The sequence below is a fragment of the Gymnoscopelus microlampas genome (assembly GCF_963454915.1).
Source record: "Gymnoscopelus microlampas genome assembly, chromosome: 21".
Classification (NCBI taxonomy): Eukaryota; Metazoa; Chordata; class Actinopteri; order Myctophiformes; family Myctophidae; genus Gymnoscopelus; species Gymnoscopelus microlampas.
The window spans coordinates 41,377,763-41,403,484 of NC_139958.1; the positions used below are offsets into that span (position 1 = coordinate 41,377,763).

General features: G+C 41.2%; 1 protein-coding gene across 1 annotated transcript; it reads left to right on the forward strand.

Annotated features, from left to right (window-relative positions):
- The first annotated feature begins 722 nt into the window (after positions 1 to 722).
- LOC311037403 (myosin heavy chain, fast skeletal muscle-like) lies at positions 723 to 18,034 on the forward strand. Its single transcript, XM_084046540.1, has 40 exons — positions 723 to 741; positions 876 to 1,094; positions 1,174 to 1,317; positions 1,585 to 1,741; positions 1,832 to 1,859; positions 1,963 to 2,071; positions 2,185 to 2,277; positions 2,365 to 2,428; positions 2,565 to 2,663; positions 2,747 to 2,850; positions 3,418 to 3,556; positions 4,798 to 4,916; positions 5,434 to 5,583; positions 5,678 to 5,848; positions 5,938 to 6,241; positions 6,417 to 6,481; positions 6,868 to 6,955; positions 7,046 to 7,163; positions 7,289 to 7,412; positions 7,506 to 7,642; positions 8,096 to 8,351; positions 9,980 to 10,222; positions 10,682 to 10,858; positions 10,939 to 11,084; positions 11,245 to 11,335; positions 11,427 to 11,816; positions 11,956 to 12,082; positions 12,252 to 12,370; positions 12,840 to 13,036; positions 13,424 to 13,607; positions 13,840 to 14,005; positions 14,153 to 14,277; positions 14,425 to 14,733; positions 15,274 to 15,477; positions 15,568 to 15,693; positions 16,320 to 16,490; positions 16,574 to 16,678; positions 16,780 to 16,875; positions 17,710 to 17,838; positions 17,941 to 18,034. Exons 2-40 carry the CDS (start codon positions 888 to 890, stop codon positions 17,959 to 17,961), a joined length of 5,802 nt encoding a protein of 1,933 aa, XP_083902666.1. The 5' UTR covers positions 723 to 741; positions 876 to 887; the 3' UTR covers positions 17,962 to 18,034.
- The last annotated feature ends 7,688 nt before the right edge of the window (positions 18,035 to 25,722 follow it).

A 25,722-nucleotide genomic window follows, 5' to 3' on the forward strand; every position in this document is an offset into this window, starting at 1 on the left:
TGTTGATCCGAGGTTACACACACATACGAATGAGTGGACAGAAGATTTATGTTATAGTGTACAGATGTATATGCTTGATTGTGTATTGATTGTGATATGGTTTAGGCCTTATTGGAATTTGCTTTTGTTCATTCATTTCTATTTAGATATTTCAATAATGTTATGATTATTTAAACAATAATTCACATTGTATTTATTTTTACCAGATACTTTCTTACTCTCTATCAAGTAATTATTTGGAAGAGTACTTTTACTACTAGAGTTATTATTTTAAAGTAACACTATTTTTTACTGGAGTACAGTTTGGCTAGTCAACCCAACTCTGTAACCTTAATTCATACAATGGAATTAAAGTGTAAAAGAAAAAAAACATCTAGCATTGCTTCAGTACAGATAAAAGAAACTTGGCGAAATTAAGAATAAGCTAAAAACAAACAAACAAGCCAAAACAATAAACAGAATTGGCAAGTATAATTGCATTTCATTTCATTACATGTAAATAATATTGAAATGGATTACTCTTTTCGGATGTGGAACTACTGAAAAATGCCAAAAGAAATTATCTCTTACGAAGTGGTGTGTGGATTAGGAATAGGGTTCATGTCATCTAATTTAATTCAGGATTATAAATAGTAGTGTATTAAATCATTCAACTCATGTTAACGTCCTCAAAATGATGTGTTTTTTTCCCACACTTAGAGGTTGCACACAAGGTTACACTGCTACTGGTAGAGGGGAAAAGTGAGTGTTCATAATTTTTCTATTAAACCTACAATAAGCTATAATCATAGAAATAGTCCTTCATAGTCCTATAGTTATCTGCTCAGATCTCAAGTCAGCAAAGGCATCAACGCCGTCTATTTGTCCGTCTACAGAAAGCCGCCACCATGAGTACGGACGCAGAGATGGAGCAGTATGGCAAGGCCGCCATATACCTCCGTAAGCCAGAGAAGGAGAGAATGGAGTCTCAAAGTGCGCCATTTGATGCCAAAACTGCATCATATGTGGCCGATGTTAAGGAGCTGTACCTCAAGTGTAAAATCATAAAGAAGGACGGTGACAAAATCACCGTGGAAACGCTCTTGGATAAGATGGTAGGTAGAGGTGTATTTAAAATCAAATAGTGGCACAGTAAAAATCACAATACATTCTGAAGTTGTGCTTTTTTTTTAGGAGAGAACTGTGAAGGAGGCTGATGTCACCCCTATGAACCCTCCCAAGTACGACAAAATTGAGGACATGGCCATGATGACCCACCTCACTGAAGCCACCGTCCTGTATAACCTCAAAGAGCGTTATGCAGCATGGATGATCTATGTAAGGTTTCCTACATGCTGAGAACAGTACAGCATTGCACCTGTCGATAGCAGAGAAACACAGACTACAAGTTATATTTCACGTCAAGGGAAAACCATAGAATAGCAAATTCAAACAAACTCACGGTTTTGAAGTTACCTTGCTCATTAGTTGATGCCACTTGTAACTCGCGACTGTAATTCCAGCTCTAGTGATCTATTGTCCCAGATATGTGGCATGCTCAGTGCTAATGTATGATGTTAATGTTCTCTCTGTTCTCCCCTTCAGACCTACTCTGGCTTGTTTTGTGCAACTGTGAACCCCTACAAGTGGCTCCCAGTGTACGACCAGGAGGTTGTAAATGCCTACAGAGGCAAGAAGCGTATTGAGGCTCCACCCCACATCTTCTCTGTCTCTGACAACGCCTATCAGTTCATGCTGATGGGTAGGTACTAGTCAGGATAATGTCAAAAATACATAACTATAATGGTTTTGTGCTGCATCCATGACTAAAAGTTTTCTTTACATTTTACAGATAAAGAGAACCAGTCTGTCCTGATCACGTAAGTTTCCCATCTACTTTATTAAAAAAAATCCAATTAAAAATGGAACATTGTACCCAAATTCACTAACTGCATTTCTCTGAATTTATGCATTTATAACCAGTGGAGAATCCGGTGCTGGAAAGACTGTGAACACCAAGCGTGTCATCCAGTACTTTGCAACAGCTAGTTCTGGTGGAGAAAAATCGGCGGCCGATAGCGGTAAAATCAAGGTATATATGTACACGTTTTTAACTTCACATAAAGCATTTATGTGCAATATAGCAATTCAATTCGAAAGAATTCTGACAAAATTTGTAATTGGGTGATGTCTAAAACATTCTAGGGGTCACTGGAGGATCAGATTATTGCAGCCAATCCCTTGCTGGAGGCCTATGGTAATGCCAAGACTGTGAGGAATGACAACTCATCTCGCTTTGTAAGTGCAAATAATGACATTTTATGAGAATACCTGCAATAATTCCACAATGTAGAGGGATGCAACAAATTGTGCCATATCAAACAGGGTAAATTCATCAGAATCCATTTCAACACAACGGGCAAACTGTCCAGTGCTGATATTGAGACATGTAAGTATGAAGTTCACATATTATAAATTATATATGCGTTCATTTGAGGAAATGAGTTATGAACAACCCATAGATTATTATTATTATGAATATTATTATTATTATTGTTATTATGAGTTATGTACAACCCATACAGATCTGCTGGAGAAGTCCAGAGTGACTTACCAGCTTCCTGCAGAGAGAGGTTACCACATCTTTTTCCAGATGATGACCGACCACAAACCTGAGATTATTCGTAAGTGGAATTACTGATGATGCAGTGAGAACATAAATGAATGAATAAAAACACAATGTCACCCTTTTTTAATCCCTTTTCAGAAATGTGCTTGATCACCAACAACCCCTACGACTTCCCGTTGATCAGCATGGGTCAGATCACTGTGGCCAGCATTAATGACAAAGAGGAGCTGGACGCTACTGATGTCAGTGAACATTATAATAGAACTTTACATTATAGAACTTTCTAATACTCACTGTGCTGCTGCAGTCAGTTACTCTGCAAAATGTCTTTTCTAAAGCAGTGCTTCTCAAAGTTTTCAGGCTGTGCCCCCCAAAATAATCACATTTGAACTGGGGACCCCCCCACACCCTGACAAGCACTTGGAATTGTAGCAGTTGAGGCATTACATTTAGTCTGTCTCGGTTCCACAGATACATAGTGAAAATAGCCGATCTACATGTTTTCAAATTGTGCGCCTCTTTCTTAGGTAATGTTTGACAATTTGGCCAATGTTTGACAATTTGTATAGTAGTTTGTTGATTACTTTTTAATCAGTAATGGTCTTATTTGTTTAATTTATTTTATTTTATAGGTATTAAAAGGTCTTGAAAATCCTTAAATTGTCACTTTAGAAATGTGCAGATACCCTAAATACACTTATACTTATGTTGGTTTGTTTACTGTTGAGTTGTACACAGTTTTAAAGGATGTTTGTTAATCTAATGGTTAATCTCAATCTGTTGAATACATCTCTGCTTATTGACATCAGGATGCTATTGACATCCTGGGCTTCGACGCTGAGCAGAAACAGTACATCTACAAGTTCACCGGTGCAGTGATGCATCATGGGGTCTTGAAGTTCAAACAGAAGCAGCGTGAGGAGCAGGCTGAGCCTGATGGCACAGAGGGTGAGCTGCTTCTTTAGTTGTATCTAAATATATCTAAATATATATATATATTTTAAATTATTATTATTATTTTTTATCATGATAGCACGAGGGTGAGCTGCAACTTCAATGAAAATAATGCATACTTTGTCACAAGTATTGTATTTACTTAAATTCTAAATGAACTAAGCTAAATGTATTTTCAATAGATTTCCATTATTGTCTCCGCCAGGCCGAAAGGCATGGCGAGAGAGTATGTTTTGCACCCTGTCTGTCCGTGAGTCCTTCTGTCTGTGAACAGCTAATCTCCGATACCGTTGGCCCGGTCGCTGCGAAACTGTGCACACACTCCCTAGATGCCAATTCTTCAGAGTGGCCTGTTATAGAGGCCGATTTTTGATAATACTCCTACAGACCTTCTCCAAACATCACGCAAATCGGTACACAGTATCTCTATAGTCATGTGATCAACACAGATCTCTCTCCATATTCCATCCTGATTGGCAAAGATTGTCTTCCAAAGTTTGCAGGATTGGTTCGTTTTGAACAAAATGCCTCAAATCATGAACGCATGCATGCGATTTCCGTGAACTTTTGCATGCACATTCCCACTAGTTCGAGGAAGAAATGCCACTTGAAAAATTCCAAATCAGCCTCATGGTGGCGCTATAACAGTCACGTTTTTAACTATAACTGCACTGATCTGCGTGAAACTTTGCACGCACGCTCCCTAGAGGCCAAGGAAAAACCTTTACCTGCATTTTCCACACATACTGACTTTTGTAAAACACATTTTTTTCTATTATTCCATCAGATTCCAAAAATCATGCAAATCAGTACAAAGTATCTCTATAGTCATGTGATCAAGGCGGATGTGTCGGATATTTCATATTCCATCCTTATTGGCTAACATTGGCTTCCAAAGTTTGCAGGATAGGTCTGTTTTGAACAAAATGCCTCAAATCATGAACACAGTGTCCGATTGCCGTGAAAGGCCTAAGAAGAAATGGCACCCTTTTCACATTGGCTTATCATAGCGCCACCAGGAGGCCACAATAACCTACCTGACCTGGTGGAGACCTTTTTCTAGTTCATTTTTTTGCTTCTATACAGTTTATTTGGTTTACCTATGATCCTACAGTAAATTACTATCTCTATGGATTTGACGTATCACCTTGTGTTTGCCTTTCTTACTGTAAGTCACTCTCTTGATTAAGAGTGTCTGCTAAATGCCTAAATTGCAAATTGTATGAACATTTCAGAGGCTGACAAGATTTGCTACTTGTTGGGTCTGAACTCAGCAGAGATGCTTAAGGCATACTGCTACCCCAGAGTGAAAGTCGGTAACGAGTATGTCACTAAGGGACAGACTGTGCCACAGGTGAGTAAGTTACATTATTTCCATGTCCTGATTTCATGCACACCTTATATTCTCAACACAACATACCATTACAACTCTAATATATATTTTTAGTTGTGTCCAGACTGTCTTAAATCAACTTCTGTAAATAAAATGATCCTCCAGCATTATCAAAATTCCTTACTCTTTATTTAATATATGACGAGCATACAAAAAATATCACTCTGCAGAAACATGTGCAGTTCCATGCACCTCTGACATATTATTTTAACAGTATTGTTATACCTGTAAAAAACACACACTGCACATTGTGTATCCAACCATACAACCCCTCCCGCTCACTCAGAACACAAGGAACCTGTCAGAAAACACCATGATGACGTAATATTAAGTCAATGGCAATCAAGCGTTGGATTTGAGATGACGTAATATTACGTCCATGGCAGTCAGTGTGTTAAGAGCGTCTGCTAAATGCCTAAATTCGAAATAGTAAATTGCGTAATTCACACCCCTACTAATAATGTTCCTATTTTCTTAGGTAATGAACTCAGTCGGTGCCTTGGCCAAGTCCATCTATGAGAAGCTGTTCTTGTGGATGGTCATTAGGATCAATGAGATGCTGGACACCAAGCAGCAGAGAAACTACTACATTGGTGTGCTGGACATCGCTGGTTTTGAAATCTTTGATGTAAGCATGGACTTTTTTTTAAATGGGAGACTAATTATTTTTGTCAGAATTACACAATTACAAGAGATTGGGCTAATGATATTTCCACTCACAGTTCAACACCTTGGAGCAGCTGTGCATCAACTTCACCAATGAGAAACTGCAACAGTTTTTCAACCACACCATGTTTGTTCTGGAACAAGAGGAATACAAGAAAGAGGGAATCCCCTGGGATCTCATTGACTTCGGCATGGACTTGGCTGTCTGCATTGAGCTCATTGAGAAGGTATACAATTGTTTTGTGCTTTAATGGACATGACATGTTCATTTTGTTTTTATTTTTGGTGATGTGTCTCTTTTGTCTCCTTTACAAAGCCCTTGGGCATCTTCTCCATCCTTGAAGAGGAGTGCATGTTCCCAAAGGCTTCAGACAAAACTTTCAACGACAAGTTGCATGGCACGCATCTTGGGAAGAACAAGGCCTTTGAGAAGCCCAAGCCTGGCAAAGGCAAGGGTGAGTCCCACTTCTCCCTGGTCCACTACGCTGGAACTGTGGACTACAGCATCACAGGCTGGCTGGAGAAGAACAAAGACCCGTTGAACGACTCTGTGGTGCAGCTGTACCAGAAGTCTACAGTTAAACTGCTGGGTGTGTTGTATCCCGTACCTGAGCCTGAAGGTATGTCTATTAATATAATGATGTGTTCTATTTTCCTTAGATTTTTTTGGTTTTCTTCTGCTCTGTTTGCCTGCTTTTTATTTTGTTCTTGTTCAGCACTTCGGTTCGACCTTGGTCGTTGAAAATGTGCTATATAAATCAACTTTGAATTGATAATTCTAATGAATATAAACAGATACGACAAAGAAGGGAGGCAAGAAGAAGGGTGGTTCCATGCAGACTGTGTCTAGTGCTTTCAGGGTAAGAATATATATTAATTATTATCAACATTATATTCCTGTAAGAATGAAGCATTATTATTATCAACTTTAAATCCATGTAAGAAATAGGCACGTCTTTTCATGTTGGAATTAAACAATTTCTGTATCACAAGTTGTGAGCTTGTACATCAGCTATCTTTGAATGGCTGAAGTTTAAAATAGGACTTCAGTGGTCAATGTATGTGTTAGAACAATCAAAATCTATAAAACAACTAGTACCTAAAGGTTTCAAATAATTGGAGTGGAGGAAAAAGTACAGCATTGTATCACTTTTTACTAATAATAAGCCTACTTGGCTCTTTTATGTCTCAATAGGAGGACTTTTTACTAATAATAATCCTGCTTGGCCCTTTTATGTCTCAATAGGCGAACTTGGGGTTGCTGATGACCAACTTGAGGAGCACTCACCCTCACTTTGTGCGTTGCCTCATTCCCAACGAGTCCAAGACTCCAGGTAAACACAGACCAAATTTAAACAAGGACCAGTGTGGCCAGTGCGTAACTATTCTGTCCTAATATGAATAATGGAGCAACATCTTTACAGGTCTGATGGAGAACTTCCTGGTCATCCATCAGCTGAGGTGTAATGGTGTGCTGGAGGGCATCAGGATTTGTAGAAAGGGCTTCCCCAGCAGAATTCCCTATGCTGACTTCAAGCAGAGGTATTTATTCCTTTTTCCAGCAGCTTTTAGTTCCAAACCTATTAACGCAAAATGACCCACTTTTACAAAACAGGTAAAAACTACTAAACGTCAGTGCAAAATGACCATGAACTTTTACAAAACAGGTACAAAGTACTGAATGCCAGCGCATGTCCCGATGGCGCGTTCATGGACAACAAGAAAGCTTCAGAGAAGCTGCTTGGGTCCATTGCTGTACCTCATGATGAGTACAAGTTTGGACACACCAAGGTAAACACACTGCAAATCGTGTTTAACGTTATCGTCAGAGGACTAAAAGTTGATTTTACAGTTGTTTAGTTACATTGTAACATTGTATTGTAGGTGTTCTTCAAAGCTGGTCTGCTGGGTGTCCTTGAGGAGATGCGAGATGAAAAGCTGTTTTCTCTGGTGACCATGACTCAGGCTCTCGCACGAGCTTACGTCATGAGACGGGAGTTTGTCAAGATGATGGCTAGGAGGTACTTTGAAAACATGATTTATTCAATATTTAGTATAATTTGTAATAATAATAATGTATTATAATAAAGTATAAACTACACTTTTTCCATTACTGTTCAATTACATTTTTTTTTATATTTTACACAATAATAAAAGACGTACATTTACCACTTCAGCCCTATACTTTGGCTATTTGAAAATATTGCTATATTCAAACTTTTTTTTTTACACGTTTTAAAACCTGTGAAATGGGACATTTTGCATGCAAAATGCTTATACTTTTGGTAATTCAAGTTAATTTTGATGCCAGTATTTTTATACTTTTTCTCAAGTAAATTTTGAATACCAGACTTTTAGTTGTAACAGAATATTTCTACATTGCAGTATTGATACTTTTACTTGAGTAACAAATGTGAGTATACTTCTTCCATCACTGTCCACAATCATGACACACTTCAACCGTTTTTCCACAGAGAGGCCATTTACTCCATCCAGTTCAACGTGCGCTCATTCTGCAATGTTAAAAACTGGCCATGGATGGCGCTGTACTTCAAGATCAAGCCTCTTCTGCAGAGCGCTGAGACTGAGAAGGAGCTGATGAACATGAAGGAGAACTACGAAAAGATGAAGGTCGACCTGGCCGCGGCCCTGGCCACGAAAAAGACACTGGAAGAGAAGATGGTGGCTCTGGTGCAGGAGAAAAATAACCTTGCACAGTCAGCGGCATCAGTAAGTAGCTACACTTGCACAGGAAATGTTGATACTATTTCATATTGTTTATCATCTCAAATCTTTGATCTAATGTAAACCGCTCACAAAATGTAAGGAAACTTGAATTTGAGCCATTATATCTCCCCTTTACTAATACCAATCAGTAAAGTGTTGTATATCATTTTTATCGTTGATTAGTCACCTTTACAACGAGGTACAGCTTGTAAGCATCGGGCATTCATGGAATGAGCAACACAAGCAAACGTGTGGGTAGCGCCGAGCAAAAATGTGCCAAAATGGCCTGTTAGACTTTTTTGCTGACATTCAATGTTGTGACATTCTTGACATTCAATGGGCTTCAGGTGTGTGACAGTCACAGGTGTGTGACTGTCTCACAGGTGAGTGACTGGCACCTGAACATGGGTTCTGCAACTTTGTTGAGTTTGTGTATGCTCCAAGCAGCAACACTGCCCCCATGGAAAGATGACACTTTTGTCAGGATAAGGCCCATGCAACAGGGCAAGTGAAGCTGGTGTTCCGTTATGCAGAGTGACAGCATTATTTGGCGTTAGCCCTGGTACCATTTACACACTTAGGATTAATTTCTGTGAGACTGGTGAAGTCAACAAGGAAGACAACAACCCAGACCCCTTGCTTCACTGAGGAACCATAGATTTACAGGCAAGATTTGCACAACGGTACCAAAGACAGATGTCAAAGTTGCAGGGCCCATGCTCAGGTGCCAGACACACACCTTTGACTGGCACACACCGTCCTGCAAATGCTACCAGGGCCGACATCAAATAATGCGTAATCTGCGTAATGGAACACCAGCTTCACTTGCCCTATTGCACGGGCCTTATCCTGAAGGGACAAACGTGGCATCTTTCCATGGGGGCAGTGTTGCTGCTTGGAGCATACACAAACTCAACAAAGTTGCAGAACCCATGTTGCAGAACGCAAAGTTGCAGAACCCACGTCTCAGCAGGTGTGTGCTGGCAGGTCATTCAAAACAAGAGTGATTACCAGCAAAAGCATATTGGGTGATTTTGGCACATTTTTGCTCGGCGCTACCCACACGTTTGCCTGTGTTGCTCATTCCATGCATGCCCGATGCTTACAAGCTGTACCTCGTTGTAAAGGTGACTAATCACCGATAAAAATGATATGTAACACTTTACTGATTGGTATTAGTAAAGGGGAGATATAATGGCCCAAATTCAAGTTTCCTTACATTTTGTGAGCGGTTTAGAATGTAGATGTAGACCATGGCAGAGAATGTCTGGTGGTCGAACGGCTCTTGGCATCATTGTATAGCTACATGGCTACCAGCACAAAGGCCTGACCCAATTTGTCGTTCTTCTGTGGGGGCGGTTGAATCTGCATATGCCACCATAGAATATACTTTTGGAGGATGTTGATAGCCTCCAGCTTCTTCCTCGTCCTCACCTCCGCCAACGCCTCAGTTCAGTCCAGGCTCTAACAATGACAGAGCATGCCTTTTTCACCAGCTTGTTCAGTCAGTTAATGTCCCTTGTGTTAATGTACCCCCCCCCAGGAAGCAGCTGCAAAACACATCTCATATATCTCACCCAGAACAAATGTTGCAACAAGTTCCCTCACTTATCTTTTTCATTGACAACCAGGGAGATGAAGCATTGAATGATGCTGAGGAGAGATGTGAGGGTCTTATTAAAAGTAAGATCCAGCTGGAGGCAAAGGTCAAAGAGACGACCGAGAGACTGGAGGACGAGGAGGAGATCAACGCGGAACTGACCGCCAAGAAGAGGAAGCTGGAAGACGAATGCTCTGAGCTCAAGAAGGACATTGATGACCTGGAGCTCACCTTGGCCAAAGTGGAGAAGGAGAAACACGCCACTGAAAACAAGGTTTGTGATCACACACTCTCTGGGGTTTTTAGTTAGTAGCCGTTGCTGTCGGGCAGAAACCATCTATTTCCATATATTATTTTTTGCTGTGTTTTATCGTAAACCAACGGCCTACTTGATCATACTACAGCGTCACACAAAAGCATCAAAAGTAGCAGATCTACAAGCTTGTCGATCTGCTACTTTTGCTATATTTGGATGTGAATCCTGAAAAGTAACTGTTTTAGACATAATGACGTTTCCACCCGACAGAGAACAAGTGCAATAATGATCTATTCCATGATAACAAGTTCTGTTCTGCTTAATTAGGTGAAGAACCTAACCGAGGAGATGGCCTCTCAGGATGAAGGACTTATTAACACTGTCTATGTTGGGTTCATTTAGGTGAAGAACCTGACCGAGGAGATGGCCTCTCAGGATGAAGGACGTATTAACACTGTCTATGTTGGGTTCATTTAGGTGAAGAACCTGACTGAGGAGATGGCCTCTCAGGATGAAGGACTTGCTAAGCTGACCAAGGAGAAGAAAGCCCTCCAAGAGGCACATCAGCAGACCCTGGATGACCTGCAGGCAGAGGAAGACAAAGTCAACACTCTGACCAAGGCCAAGACCAAGCTGGAACAGCAAGTGGACGATGTGAGTTCATAGAAGTGAACGTACACTGTATGTTTATTGTTGTTAATGAATAATAAGAACAATAATATTATTATGTGCAGTTGGAGGGTTCTCTGGAGCAAGAGAAGAAGCTCCGCATGGACCTGGAGAGAGCCAAGAGAAAGCTTGAGGGTGATCTGAAACTGACCCAGGAATCCATCATGGACCTGGAGAATGACAAGCAGCAGTCTGATGAGAAGATAAAGAAGTAACGTGGACAACTTAATTATAACTATAATTATAATAATGTATTAAATGTGTCTAATAATAATAATAATAATAATAATGAATAAACAATATTAAATGCCATGGTAAAACAACTATACCTGCAGAATGACACCAAAAATATGATGTACTGTTATCCACAGGAAGGACTTTGAAACCAGCCAACTTCTGAGTAAGATTGAAGATGAACAATCTTTGGGGGCCCAGCTGCAGAAGAAGATCAAAGAACTCCAGGTATTTTTTTTTCTTTCTGTAAAATCATTAATAATAAGTATGTGTATTAGGATTTTAATATTATGTTAACCCAAAATCATACATTTGAAAGGCTCGTATTGAAGAACTGGAGGAAGAGATCGAGGCGGAGCGCGCTGCTCGTGCCAAGGTTGAGAAGCAGAGAGCTGACCTCTCCAGGGAACTTGAAGAGATCAGTGAGAGGCTTGAGGAGGCTGGTGGAGCCACCGCCTCTCAGATCGAGATGAACAAGAAGCGCGAGGCTGAGTTCCAGAAGCTGCGTCGTGACCTTGAAGAGTCCACCCTGCAGCATGAGGCCACCGCCTCTGGCCTCCGTAAGAAACAGGCCGACAGCGTGGCTGAACTGGGTGAACAGATCGACAACCTCCAGAGAGTCAAGCAGAAACTGGAGAAGGAGAAGAGTGAGTACAAGATGGAGATCGACGACCTGTCCAGCAACATGGAAGCTGTCGCTAAGGCAAAGGTAATAAAAAATACTTGGTTCAATGGACTTACAGGACACTTCTCCATTTTATGTAACAAACCAAAATGACAATTCACAAACAATGATCAAATAGGTAGGTTACTTCAGTGATTGAATATGTCCCAATGTTAATTAACAGGGAAATCTTGAGAAGATGTGCCGCACCCTTGAGGACCAACTTGGTGAAATCAAGGCCAAGAGTGATGAGAATGTTCGCCAGATAAACGATGTTTCAGCTCAGAGAGCAAGACTGTTGACAGAAAACGGTAAATGTTCACCGTAAAGCCTGCTTTGCCTACATTGTTTGTCGTACTTGAGCAAATTCCCTACTTAGAGATAATGCTTTTATCAGCAATTATCCCAGGAATTGAAGGAATTTGTATTCAATAAAGATGTATTTAAATGTTTGAAACAAATATTCTAATTTCTAACCAGGTGAGTTTGCTCGTCAACTTGAGGAGAAAGAAGCTCTCGTCTCTCAGCTCACCAGAGGCAAGCAGGCCTTCACCCAGCAGATTGAGGAGTTGAAGAGACATGTTGAAGAGGAGGTTAAGGTAAGCAGTTAGAACTGTAGTCTCACTCCAATCTTCCGCCCTAATCTGAAGACTCATCACCTCTTCAGACTCCACCTCAGACCGTAGCACTTGGCCTATAGCCTTGACGACCTTGCAGGCTTATGCAAAGGTTAAAATGTCATTTAGATTGTATGTTATGTAGACAGATGCCAGGTTCATTTGTTAACCTGGCAACCGATTGTAATAGTTTGTATAGTTTCAATTTAAGATTATTTATTTATTTATTTTATACTGATGCTAGGTTCTTGGTTTACCTACAGTATGATCCTAGATTACCATTTATATGCATTTGATGTATTAAGTCGCTCTGGACTAAGAGTGTCTGCTAAATGCCTTAATTGTAATTGTAAGGAACAGCTTTTTCTTTTTTTTTACACAAAGGCCTAATTCGTATCGTTTTGTAATTGTAACCAGCTGACATTATTTTGGCATTGTTTTCCTTTGACAGGCAAAGAATGCCCTTGCTCATGGTGTGCAGTCTGCTCGCCATGACTGTGACCTTCTGAGGGAGCAGTTTGAGGAGGAACAGGAGGCCAAGGCTGAACTGCAGCGTGGAATGTCCAAGGCCAACGCTGAGGTGTGTCAGTGGAGGAGCAAGTATGAGACAGATGCTGTCCAACGCACTGAGGAGCTGGAGGAAGCTAAGTAAGTGGTCAATGTTTTACACCACAACCTTTTTGTGCCAAGGACCCACAAATTGATATTTGGCCACGTACCCACCCATCTGTCAATGTTTTGTGCCAGGGAGAAGATTATTTTCAAACACTTTAAAGATTTTTTAATTTGGTAAAAAATAGCAGGAATTCACACGCTGTGAGCTTCTATATCTGCTATTTTTGAATAGCCAACCTATCAATAGATAGAGTGGTTAAAATTGTGATGCCGTATTAACACATTTTGCTGGGGACCCCCTGGAACCCCCCCACCCAAGGAGCCCTGGGGGGAACCAATATTTTACACTATGAGGCACCACTCACTATACAAAACACTGGCCACAATATAATTTGGTTCCATTCAAAAACCGACCAACAGGAAGAAGCTCGCCCAGCGTCTTCAGGAAGCTGAGGAGCAAATCGAGGCTGTGAATTCCAAGTCTGCCTCTCTGGAGAAAACCAAACAGAGACTCCAGGGTGAAGTGGAAGACCTCATGATTGATGTGGAGAGGGCCAACGGTTTGGCTGCCAACCTTGACAAGAAACAGAGGAACTTTGATAAGGTGATTTGACAACCATCATTTTACAACTAAATCATCCTCCAGTCCTTAAAAGTGGAGGTAAAAGGCACACTTCATAACAAATGGTGTGCAGGTCCTTAAAGTGGAGGTTAAAGACACATTTCAACGGTGTGTGCAGGACCTTAAAGTGGGGTATATGACACATGCCATTACAAATGGTGTGCAGTTCCTTAAAGTGGGGTAAATGACACATTTCATTACAAACGCTGTGCAGGTCTTGGCAGAATGGAAGCAGAAATATGAAGAGGGACAGGCAGAGCTGGAAGGAGCTCAGAAAGAGGCTCGTTCTCTCAGCACTGAGATGTTTAAGATGAAGAATTCCTACGAGGAGTCTCTGGACCACCTGGAGACCATGAAGCGTGAGAACAAGAACCTGCAACGTGAGTTTTTCTCTACACGTTTATTGTTTAACAGTAAGAAATTCATTACATTTTCAAGATCAATAAGTGGATTAGGCTACACCAACTTAATTCGAATGCAATTGTTGATTGAAAAGTTCCTCATTGACTATTTTCAATCAACTGCAGAGGAGATCTCAGACCTGACTGAACAGATTGGTGAGACTGGAAAGAGCATCCATGAGCTGGAGAAGTCCAAGAAACAGACGGAGACAGAGAAGTCAGAGATCCAGACAGCCCTGGAGGAAGCTGAGGTAAAGCCTTTAGATTCTAGATGAAGAATGCAATTGTCTATATCTTGGATTTCTTTCAATACGTTTTATATTCAAACAGTGTAGCAGTTTATGATCAATGTTACATTAAAAGGTCCTACAACCTTTTGATCCTGTATTACATTTTAGGGTACTCTGGAGCACGAGGAGTCCAAGATTCTTCGTGTCCAGCTGGAGCTCAACCAGATCAAGGGTGAGGTGGACAGGAAGCTGGCAGAGAAGGATGAAGAGATGGAGGGGATCAAGAGGAACAGCCAGAGGGTGGTTGACTCCATGCAGAACAATCTGGACTCTGAGGTCAGGAGCAGGAACGATGCCCTGAGGATCAAGAAGAAGATGGAGGGAGACCTGAACGAGATGGAGGTTCAGCTGAGTCACTCCAACCGCCAGGCTGCTGAAGCCCAGAAGCAGCTGAGGAATGTCCAGGGAACGCTTAAGGTGCAAAACATAGTTAGACACATATCCAAACAGTGGAGCTGCTCTGAACAATGAGTGGTCACATTCTGCTGTTTCCCTTAACATGACCACCTCAGAATCAGAATAATTGTCATATCACAGGTGGGTCATTTTTTTTTTTTGTGCATCGTTATTTCCAGAAGAGGGGGAGGAGGAAGAAGGAGGGGTGGAAGTGGGAATGGGAGATGAAACAAGAGAGCAAAGAAAAACCAAACAAGTTATCTATATTTACACTAGTACCTGAGATAAGATATGAAAAGGTGCGTGAGCATAGCAGCAATGTATACTGCGCATGATATACTTATGGGCGTTAGTTAAGGTGCTTAGGGAAACAAAGCATAATAAAAGACAAAAGTCAGTGCGTTATACATGGGATTAAGGTTCAAAATGTTAGTGCGTGTCGACCACATAATCCACATAAGGTAGGCGGACCTGGTATAATCCGCAAGCAGTTCCATGAGGAAGAGCAAAGAAAAAGAGGACTCAAATGTGATGTCACACCTCAAATGTGATTTATTTTAGGATGCTACACTGCACCTTGATGATGCTCTCAGAGCCCAAGAGGATCTGAAGGAGCAGGCTGCCATGGTGGAGCGTAGGAACGGCCTCATGGTCGCGGAGATTGAGGAGCTGAGAGTGGCTCTGGAACAGACAGAGAGAGGCCGCAAAGTGGCTGAACAAGAACTGGTGGATGCTAGTGAACGTGCTGGCCTGTTGCACTCTCAGGTAAGTCAAAGGAAAACTCTCAACATCAAATATTTAACATACAGTACAAGTCATGCATACTTACATTGCTGAACTGAATCTTTATTTTAGAACACAAGCCTTTCGGGCTCCAAGAAGAAACTTGAGAGTGACCTGATCCAGGTCCAAGGTGAAGTGGATGACAGTGTTTCAGAAGCAAGGAATGCTGAGGAGAAGGCCAAGAAAGCCATCACTGATGTAAGTTAGGATGTCCGCCTCTTGTCAAATATACCTGGACAATTAGATATCCTTATTGCTTGCTTAATATAAACATATATACAAACCAAAATACCAGGACAATTAGATATCCTTATGGCATGCTTAATATAAAAATATAATACAATACAGCTCGCTCATGACATGCGCATGTTGAAAACCTTTGCTCTAGTATAGGCTGCAACAGAGGATGTATTTTAGAAGGCTCACACTAAATCCTACATTTGCATGTCTTATTCAAAGAGCCTTGAAGATCATTGGGAAAAATATATCACTCATTTCAGTATTTATGTCAAAAATATTAATATCAACAACAATTAGTGGTACTAAGATATTGTGATTGTATTACCTACTACCTGGTATGATTCCTTCTGGTCTAATGACACTATTATCTATTCATTATTTATCATTTTAATGAGTTATTGTCTCACAGTCAACATTTGAATTTAAGCACACTTAAAGTGTGGTTAAGTATAATCTATGTACCATGTTTGTACATTGTGATTTTCTTGGCAAGTGTGTGGCAGTGGCATGGAGACCAAGATGTTTTTTCCTTGAAGGAAACATACGTATATATATTTGATCTTAATACAAAAATGACTTTCCAGGCTGCTATGATGGCCGAGGAGCTGAAGAAGGAACAGGACACTAGTTCTCACCTGGAGAGGATGAAGAAGAACCTGGAGGTCACAGTCAAGGACCTGCAGCACCGTCTGGATGAGGCGGAGAACCTGGCTATGAAGGGAGGCAAGAAGCAGCTCCAGAAACTGGAGTCTAGGGTAAGATGTAGTTCACTTCAACACGGTTTATGGTCAATGAAATGAGAAGAAATCATTTGATAATGTATAATTCAATTGTGAAGGTGCGCGACCTGGAGGGAGAGGTCGACACTGCACAGAGAGGTGGAGCAGATGCTATTAAAGGTGTCCGCAAGTACGAGAGGAGAGTGAAGGAGCTGACATACCAGGTACAGTATATCATGTTCACTTTAATGACCATCATGCCATTGACAAAATGAATAGATTGCGTGAACATACAACTAATGTTATAAATTCACTCTCACTTCAGACTGAGGAGGACAAGAAGAATCTTGGCAGGCTTCAGGATCTGGTAGACAAGCTGCAGATGAAGGTGAAGGGCTACAAGAGGCAGGCTGAGGAAGCGGTAAGACAAATATACGTAGTGATGCATTTTTAGTCGTGGTTGCCATGGGGCATAGCGTTGTTGTCATAGTGTAACTATACGGATTAACTCATTAAAACTGGGAAAGTTTATAACTCATTAAAACTGTGTCACAATCATTTTAACCACTTTAACCATATTTTATACTTTGGATATTCAAAAATAGCAGATATACAAGCTCATAGCGCGTCACTTCGTGCCGCGCTATGAGCTTGTAGATCTGCTATTTTGTTTTAAACCGTAAACATTTTTGCAAATCTTTGAATAAATATGTTTTCAAAGCAAAGCATATTTCCTTCTGGGGGGGAGAGGGGGTGTCCCTGGAAAAAAAACGTTTTTAGATTGGGGTCTGCGGCCAAATACATATAATTTGGGGGTCCTTGACTTGAAAAAGTTTGAGAACCAATGACATAGAAACATACGTTTTTCAGAAAACTGTTAGGACTGAATTATTATTATTTTAATCGGCCTCAGGTCTTAATGGGTTAATAGGAATCAGTTGTGTGAAAAAGAAATGCCAATATTACCAACAGCAGAGCATTTTTCAGTGCCCATCTTGCTGCTTCCCACGGAAGCGGCACATGGAATCTCTAGCATGCCATGCTTCTGCAGTATGGCATGTGCACCACGGAACTGCACTGCACACATGGGTGATGTTGTGGAAGCTTTGACCCGTTACTGTAACATGGGTGCTGAAAGGAAAAGCAAGCTGCTCCACAATGCACACATTGCTGCAGAAATGGTCTTGTTTGGACTATACTTGTAAGATGCTCTTTTCAAATATTGAGGCTGTGAACCATCTCTATCATATTGTAGGAGGAAGCAGCCAACACTCACCTGTCCAAGTGCAGAAAGGTTCAGCATGAGCTGGAGGAGGCTGAAGAGCGTGCTGACATCGCTGAAGGCCAGGTCAACAAGATGAGAGCTAAAAGTCGTGACTCCAAGGTAATATACATGTGCAATATGAACTGAACCTTCATTATCTTTAACTAAGATTTAACTAAAGATTCATGTTGAATATCTAAAATTGTGTTCCTATTGTTACAGGGAAAAGAAGCTGCTGAATAAGTTCTCCAATTCAAGTCACCATACAAAGTCATAAAATATGACCCAATGTATTCAAAAAGTCATAAAATATGATTTAATAAAGGTGGCAACAAAATGAAGATGTTGTTGTTTCTTGTAGTCATTACTTTGACTTGTCAATGAGGTTTGAATTCTGGGTCCAACTCACATGTCCACTATACCATTATGTAAACCCATAAGTATAGTGTACTGAACCTAAACAGAGGGTGGCACTGGCAATACATACAAATACACTCACTCTCTCTCTCACACACACACACACACACACACACACACACACACACACACACACACACACACACACACACACACACACACACACACACACACACACACCATTCTTTCGTAGTCTATGGGAATATAGAGTGAATAATCAATTTGTCATCTTCTAGGTACCATATGACGCTGGTAACCAACTAGCATGTATTGTCTTCTGTAGCTTGAACAGTAGGACTGGTAATAAAGAGGATGACTAAGCTTTAATAACAGGCAATTAATGTGTCTTCTCAGTGACTCCACCTGTGAGAAAAACCTCTAGAACTGTAGTCCATTTGGTTCCATTGATACTCAAATACATTGAAAGTCAAATACCCTGTCACCGCAGTCATATACACGCTGCCAAAAGTACACAAACGCCTGGAATCGCCTCCAGACAGACCCATTGTTTCATCAATAGGGTCTCTAAAACATCTCCTCATATATTACTGGTTGGACAATGGAAAGCCAACTGACCACTCCACACTGAGTGTGTGTGCTTAGAAAGACATAGGTTTAGCAAGTGTAGCCGCAAGAGAGAAGACAAATAGTGTTAAGCTCACATGCACAGTAGCCTGCCAGCCAAGCCCCTTCTGTTCAGGACAGATTTTTAAAACTGTGTGTCAGTGTCAAAACAATCAATACAATTGTGTATTTGTTTGTTTGTATATTTACACATTATCTGTGTTAATAGACCAGATCAGACCAGATCATGTGTTTGTAAACAAACAGGTATGGACATTTTCACAATATAGTAAAGTGTCCAGAACCTGTGTCAACCTGTGGCTAAATTTAGAACGCAATAATATATTTCTAATAGTCAAACAATACCAATACCGAGTGTCCTGTTAAGGTTTAATGGATAAATACTGCACCAATGCAACACTGCCGGCGTTATCTACTCGGAAATACATTCTTGGTTGTGGTGATGTCATGATGATATTATCACTTCCTTCACAGGTGTTACCAATGACACTAATGAAGGCTCTGTTCCAAAAAAAACTCTGGCTCTGTTCCAAAAAAGAAAAAAGTGTACAAATGGAACGGGTCCATTTGGTTCCATTTGTACACTCTCAGAGTTACACACCTGCAAGGGGCCATTTGGAAGCCCATGAGGGTCCCTGGACCCAAACTGAAGACCCACTGGTGTAACAGAGTGTTTCCAGTGGGCCAACATGCACAATATCAGCACCCTGACTCTGTTTGACCAGAATGGAACAGAGCCTTCATTAGTATCATTGGTAACACCTGTGAATGTCTTCATAATATGGCTGCTGTGAATAGAACCTATTTGGCGGACACCCTGTTCTAACTCTGAAGACCCCTAGGGGTCCTGGACCTGTTGAAGACACATGCAGTGCAGCATTTAAAATCTATCAAGCACGTGCTGTATACCTTCCTATGAGTAAGTCTAGGATGCCACTTAACTGAGCTCTCTCCCAGGTATGGAACGTTGTCGCCCTCGTGTGTTCAAAGGGTGTCACATCCAGGCCTACACATGTGATGGTATACATCTTGCTCAAGGACACTTGTAACACAGAGGGAGTGCGGGATTGAAACCGAGAAACTTCCTATACCCAAGCAGCCACTCCTACCTCCAGGGCCATGCACTGCCACCCCGGTTTGTGAGTACTTCACTACGTCAATAATTATTCATAATAATGTCAGATCCACAAAAGAAAGAAGACAGACTGAATAATAATGTCATGCTGGCAGCATGGCGCAAAGTGGTTTGGGAGATTAGCTGCAGACACTCAGGGACTTGCCTTTCACTTGGTGATCTAGGGCAGTGTTTCCCAACCTTTTTGGTGCCAAGGCACACCTGGCATAGCCAAAAGATCCCAGGGCACACCTAGATATACGGTGTGCATATACAGTGTGTGTGTGTGTGTGTATGTGTGTGTGTGTGTATATGTATATAGTCAGGGGATATTAGCAGAATATTTTCCAATCTTGGAATAAATTCCTTACCAAAAAAAATCTTCACCAATGTGTTTGCAAAGGTGTTTAGTAACACATCACAACTTTATTGAAATTCAGTATCCCTAGGAGAATTTTTGACAGCTCCTTAAAGTTGGAGCACCCAGCATAACCTTGGTTAAAAAATAAAAATAAAAATAAAATCCAAATTTAATTCTGTTTTAAGTAGCATGTGAGGGGTCAAACTAGGGTGTTTTTATGATTCTGAATCCATTGCAATCATTTGTTTTGCACCAAAACCACTCCTTGGGCTAAAAACGGCCATAGCCATGTATACTTTTTGTGTAAAAAGCCCATTGAGATTGGGTCTTTGTTTGAAACTTCAGTCCTTTTTTAGAAAAATACTTAATAAATACATTTTTAAAAATAAAAGGAACTGTTTTCCTGGCAAAGCTACAAACACATCATGCATGCTGAGTCACTGAGATCAGTCAGGCTTTTCCCTGCTGTTTACTAACAGTGCAGTATGTAAAGTTGGGCTCAGATTACGGGATTTGTAGCATCACACACTACAGCATAATCTCATAAGATTCTCTTAAACATTCTATTAAACATGCAACCACTACAAGATTTCACATACTACAGGATTCCATTAATATAATCGGGCTTGCTGGAGCAGCAACAAACGCAGCATCTCAACGGGCTGTGATCACATGCAGAAGCAGATGTAAACAACTGCTTTTTTTTGTGCAAGTATTCCATTGATTATTATTGGCTTGCAACTAAATATTAATTTCTCTGCACTGATTATGCCACTCTGATGGCCTTTTAAACAACCACCCCACCCTCGACTTCCTTAATGTTTTGCACCCTGTCCGTCCGTCCGTGTGTCCGTGTGTCATTCTGTCTTTCTGTGTACAGCTAATCTCCGGCACTGTTGGTTTGATCGCAGCGAAACTGTGCACACACCACCGGCTTCGAATGCTATCAATGCATTGAATGGGAGATTATCACGTTTTATCAGACCATTGAATGGGCGAAGTAGGCGAGCTACCGTCTACCCCGCGATTTGTCAGACCATTCATTGGGCGTAATCAGGAGCTACTGACCTACCGACGGAGGCGGAGCAGTCCCCACAACAATATTTACGATTCTGTCCATATCAGTACATAACTCGAACGGCGCTGAGTAGGCACAGGCGAGGGTCGCACCGCTCCGGACGGCAACTCAGTCGCCTTAGCTCCTTCGGTGGCCCGTCGCGGGGCTCCACCTCGCCTGAGACTGCGCGCCTCCGTCATGGTCCGAAACCGAAACAACCAAAACCAAAACCGAAACTAAAGTATTTAAGTCATCTCCGTCGGTAGGTCAGTAGCTCCTGATTACGCCCACTGAATGGTCTGATAAATCGCGGGGTAGACGGTAGGTCGCCTACTTCGCCCATTCAATGGTCTGATAGAACGTGATAATCTCCCATTCTATGCATTGATAGCATCCGAATCAGGTGCACACACACACACACACACTCCCTGGATGCCAATTCAGAACCTCTGCCCCACATTTTTCACATGTGCCTGTTATAGCGCCACCAGGAGGCCGCTTTTTGCAAAATACGTTTTTGACAGTACTCCTAACGATTTTGTCCAAACATCACGCAAATCGCTACACAGTATCTCTATAGTCATTAAATGAAACGGGTCTTTCAGATTTTTCATATTCCATCCTGATTGGCTGAAAAGTTTGCAGGAGTGCTCTGTTTTGAACAAAATGCCTCAAATCATGAACACAGCATGCAATATCCGTGAAATTTCGCACGCACATTCCCACTATGCCGAGGAAGAAATGCCACTTGAACATTTTTAAAATCAGCCACATGGTGGCGCCATAACAGGCCGATTTGTGTTTTTACCTATAACTGCACCGATCTGTGTAAAACTTTGTATGCGCACTCCCTAGAGGCCAAGGAAAAACATCTGCCTTTTATAGTGCCACCAGGAGACCGACTTATGTAAAACACATGTTTTTATATTACTCCTTCCCATTTTATCAAAATTTCACGCAAATCGGTATACATGATCTCTATAGTCATGTGATCAAGACGGATCTGTTAGATTTTTCATATTCCATCCTGATTGGCTAAGATTCACATCTAAAGTTTGCAGTAACGGCTTGTTTTGAACAAAATGCCGCAAATCATGAACGCAGCGTCCGATTGCAGTCAAACTTTGCACGCACATTCACATTATGTTGAGGAACAAATGCCACCCTTTTAACATTGGCCTGTTATAGCGCCACCAGCAGGTCTAATTTTGCAAAGCACATTTTTGGAACAAAATGCCTCAAATTATGAATGCAATGTCCGATTGAAAGGCCTAAGAAGAAATGGCACCCTTTTCACATTGGCCTATTATAGCGCCACCAGGATCGAGGCCACAATAACCTACCTGACCTGGCGGAGACCTGTATTGGAGCCAGTAGGAGGTGCACCACTAGAAAAAAGTGACCTTTTCAAATGGCCCGGATTTACAGAGGACTATGTCTAAAAAATGTTTCATGCAAATTGTCTCTATCACAGAGCCAGCCACCCAGAGCCACAAACCAACAGTCACTGAACATGTTTCACTGCCACACCGGGCCCCAACATGACAGCAACAGAGCTACTGTACATCTTGAACCACATCAGCACATGACACGAACAGCATACAACAAAAACATCATACAACACAAACTGCACCTGCAGCAGCAGCAGCAGCAGCATCCAGCAAAGTTAAAGGAAAAATTTGGTATGTCACAATTATTACATAATCACCTGATCGCAAGTATTTCAGATAATCGCAATACTTCTATGTTGAAAAATGTTCATATGTTTTCAAACATTTTCAAAAATAGTGGAAATAGCAGACTGCTATTTCCACGTATAAAGTTATTGAGTTATGCAAGTTATTTGTCATATCTGACCCATGCACCTTTTGTTTAGAAAGACAGACACATTTATATTAATAATGTTACAATGTTCAGCATACGACGCAATAATTAATTAATTCGGCTTAGTTCATCGCAGTTATTTGAGCGACAATTAATCGTCAAGTAAAACGTCATAATTGTGACAGTCCTAAAGAGGTTCCTACTTTGAGTCGTCTTCATCAGCCGTCTTCAGGGGCTTCTGGTTGGCTCACCAGTACTTTACATATCCATCCTTGTACATCTGGTTGGCTTCACCAGTACTTTATTAGAGGTGGATGGTCTGGGAGGGTTACACTGTAGGTGAGAACCTCAGTCTTCTGGGCATTTACGTATGTGTGTGGGGGTGTATGGGTGGATGTGCGTGTGGGGTGTGTTTGTGAGTGTGTGTTTATAAAATAAAAAATACTACATTAGGGAGTCATCTAGACCTCCTAGTTGTAGTAGTGAAGCCCAGTTCTTGCTCCCCTCCTCCACTGATGGCCTGTCTTCATAGTCCACGCTTATAATGAAGAGGAGGGGGGAGGGGGGTGTGTCCCCTGCAACACCTCTGCCAGCCTCGAGTATCTGAAAGAAAGAAAGAAAGAAAGATTAATTCAAGTAACCGAGAGCCACATATACGTATACTGTATCCTGTCACAACATATACAGCCTAGTATACATATACTGTATCCTGTCACAACATACAGCCTAGTATATGTATACTGTATCCTGTCACAACATATACAGCCTAGTATATACTGTAACCTGTCACAACATATACAGCCCAGAGGTCGCGTTAGTCCGATAATGTTTTTTTATGACAAAGACCGGAAAAAATAAATCTCTCCGGACATCCTGACCGGTTGATAATGACACGGCTGTTCATTAATTATCACCGCAAAATTAGGCACATTTCAAATCCTCTGCTTTGCAAGCTCTCTCGCTCTCTCTCTCTTAACAGTGTGCGTGTGTTTCTGGGAGAGAGAGAGAGAGACGTCCTGTAGAAATAAAAGAGTTTGTCACACGCTGTTAGGTTACACCTATTTCCTGTTAATAATAACCAGTGTAAAATGTGCTGCATTGGGCGATAAATAGGAGACACTTTATTGTGAAGGTACAACAGGAAAAAGAAGAGAGCTAGTTGTTGCTGCTGCTGCGTAGCCAGCGGGCTCGGCAGTCCGCGGTCCGGTTACAAGTTACATTATATAAAGTTGTGTATTTAACAGCCAGTCACACACAAGTTGTATCATTACTAGTTAGAATATGTCACAGATACTAGGCTAATACAATGGCACTTGTGAGAAAAGTTGGCAAGTTGCCCTACAGTTTAACAACAGTGCAGGTTGAAGATGAAATCTAACACAGATGCGTAAATACTCTGCACAACAGCTATAGGCTACTGCAACTATGGCATCGAGGTGAAACATGACGTTAATCATAATCGTGGACCTATTTTTAACTCTATGAGGTGGACACGTTAAAACGTTACCACTTTGAAGTTTGAACTGAATAGCTCTATGAGGAGACGACAAGATTCTCACAATTCATCAACTTTCCCACGGCTGTCCCAACTAGACGCACGGACCGCATCCACTGTCTAACAATACAGCATAACCTCCTCCTGTGAGTGAGTAGTGGTCTATATTTATTGCCCTAACAGGTCAGCTGAGCCACGTTATGAAGGATTCATCTGAAATGCCCAATTTTGTGCAGTGCCCTTTGATTAGAAAATGCATACAAACGCAATTGATTATTGAGAAACCATTACGCACGCAGCATGCGCAAATGGTAATGTAGGTAATTAATGTATTTGTGTAAGATGACCCTGCTATATAAAATGTGTATATTATGATGGTTCATGTTCAAATAGCTCAATCCAAAATATAATGCGGTAGGCCTAATTGTTATGCTGTATTTACGCACCTGCTTGTCATTAATGCATACAAATAATTATGACCGTTATTTTTGTCAGATGTCCGATAAATTTGAATCCTTCCGGACATTGGGACCGGCAGATTAAAATCCTAGCGCGACCCCTGATACAGCCTAGTATACGTATACTGTATCCTGTCACAACATATACAGCCTAGTATACGTATACTGTACCCTGTCACAACATACAGCCTAGTATACGTAGAGCTTGTAGATCGGCTATTTTCACAATGTTTGCCTCTTTCTTACGTAATATTTGACCATTTGGCCAATTTAGTATTAAAAGTCATTAAATTGTAACTTTATACATGTGCAAATACCCTGTATACACTTATAGGGCATAGCAGTGGCGGCCATTTTGTGGTTTCACAGAAAGAAAACCCATTAATAGGCTCTATGCACAGCATATTGGAAAGAAATTGGGCCTCTTCTTACTTCCTTCACAGGTGTTACCAATGATACTAATGAAGGCTCTGTTCCATTCTGGTCAGGGTGCTGATATCGTGCATTTTGGCTCACTAGAAACACTCCATTTCGGTTCCCAAATGGCCCCTTATGGTGGATGTGTAACTCTTAGAGTGTACAAATGGAACCAACCCTTACGGGTCCATTTGGTTCCATTTGTACACTCTCAGAGTCCATCTGGTTCCATTTGTACACTCTCAGAGTTATGGGGGTCCTTGAAAATAAGACAAC

Excerpts from the sequence above, each read along its gene's own strand:
- LOC311037403 (XM_084046540.1), top strand. The coding sequence starts at position 888 with ATGAGTACGGACGCAGAGATGGAGCAGTATGGCAAGGCCGCCATATAC. Across the intron at positions 6,482-6,867 it reads CTGTGTCTAGTGCTTTCAGG|GCGAACTTGGGGTTGCTGAT; the intron begins GTAAGAATATAT and ends ATGTCTCAATAG. Across the intron at positions 8,352-9,979 it reads TTGCACAGTCAGCGGCATCA|GGAGATGAAGCATTGAATGA; the intron begins GTAAGTAGCTAC and ends ATTGACAACCAG.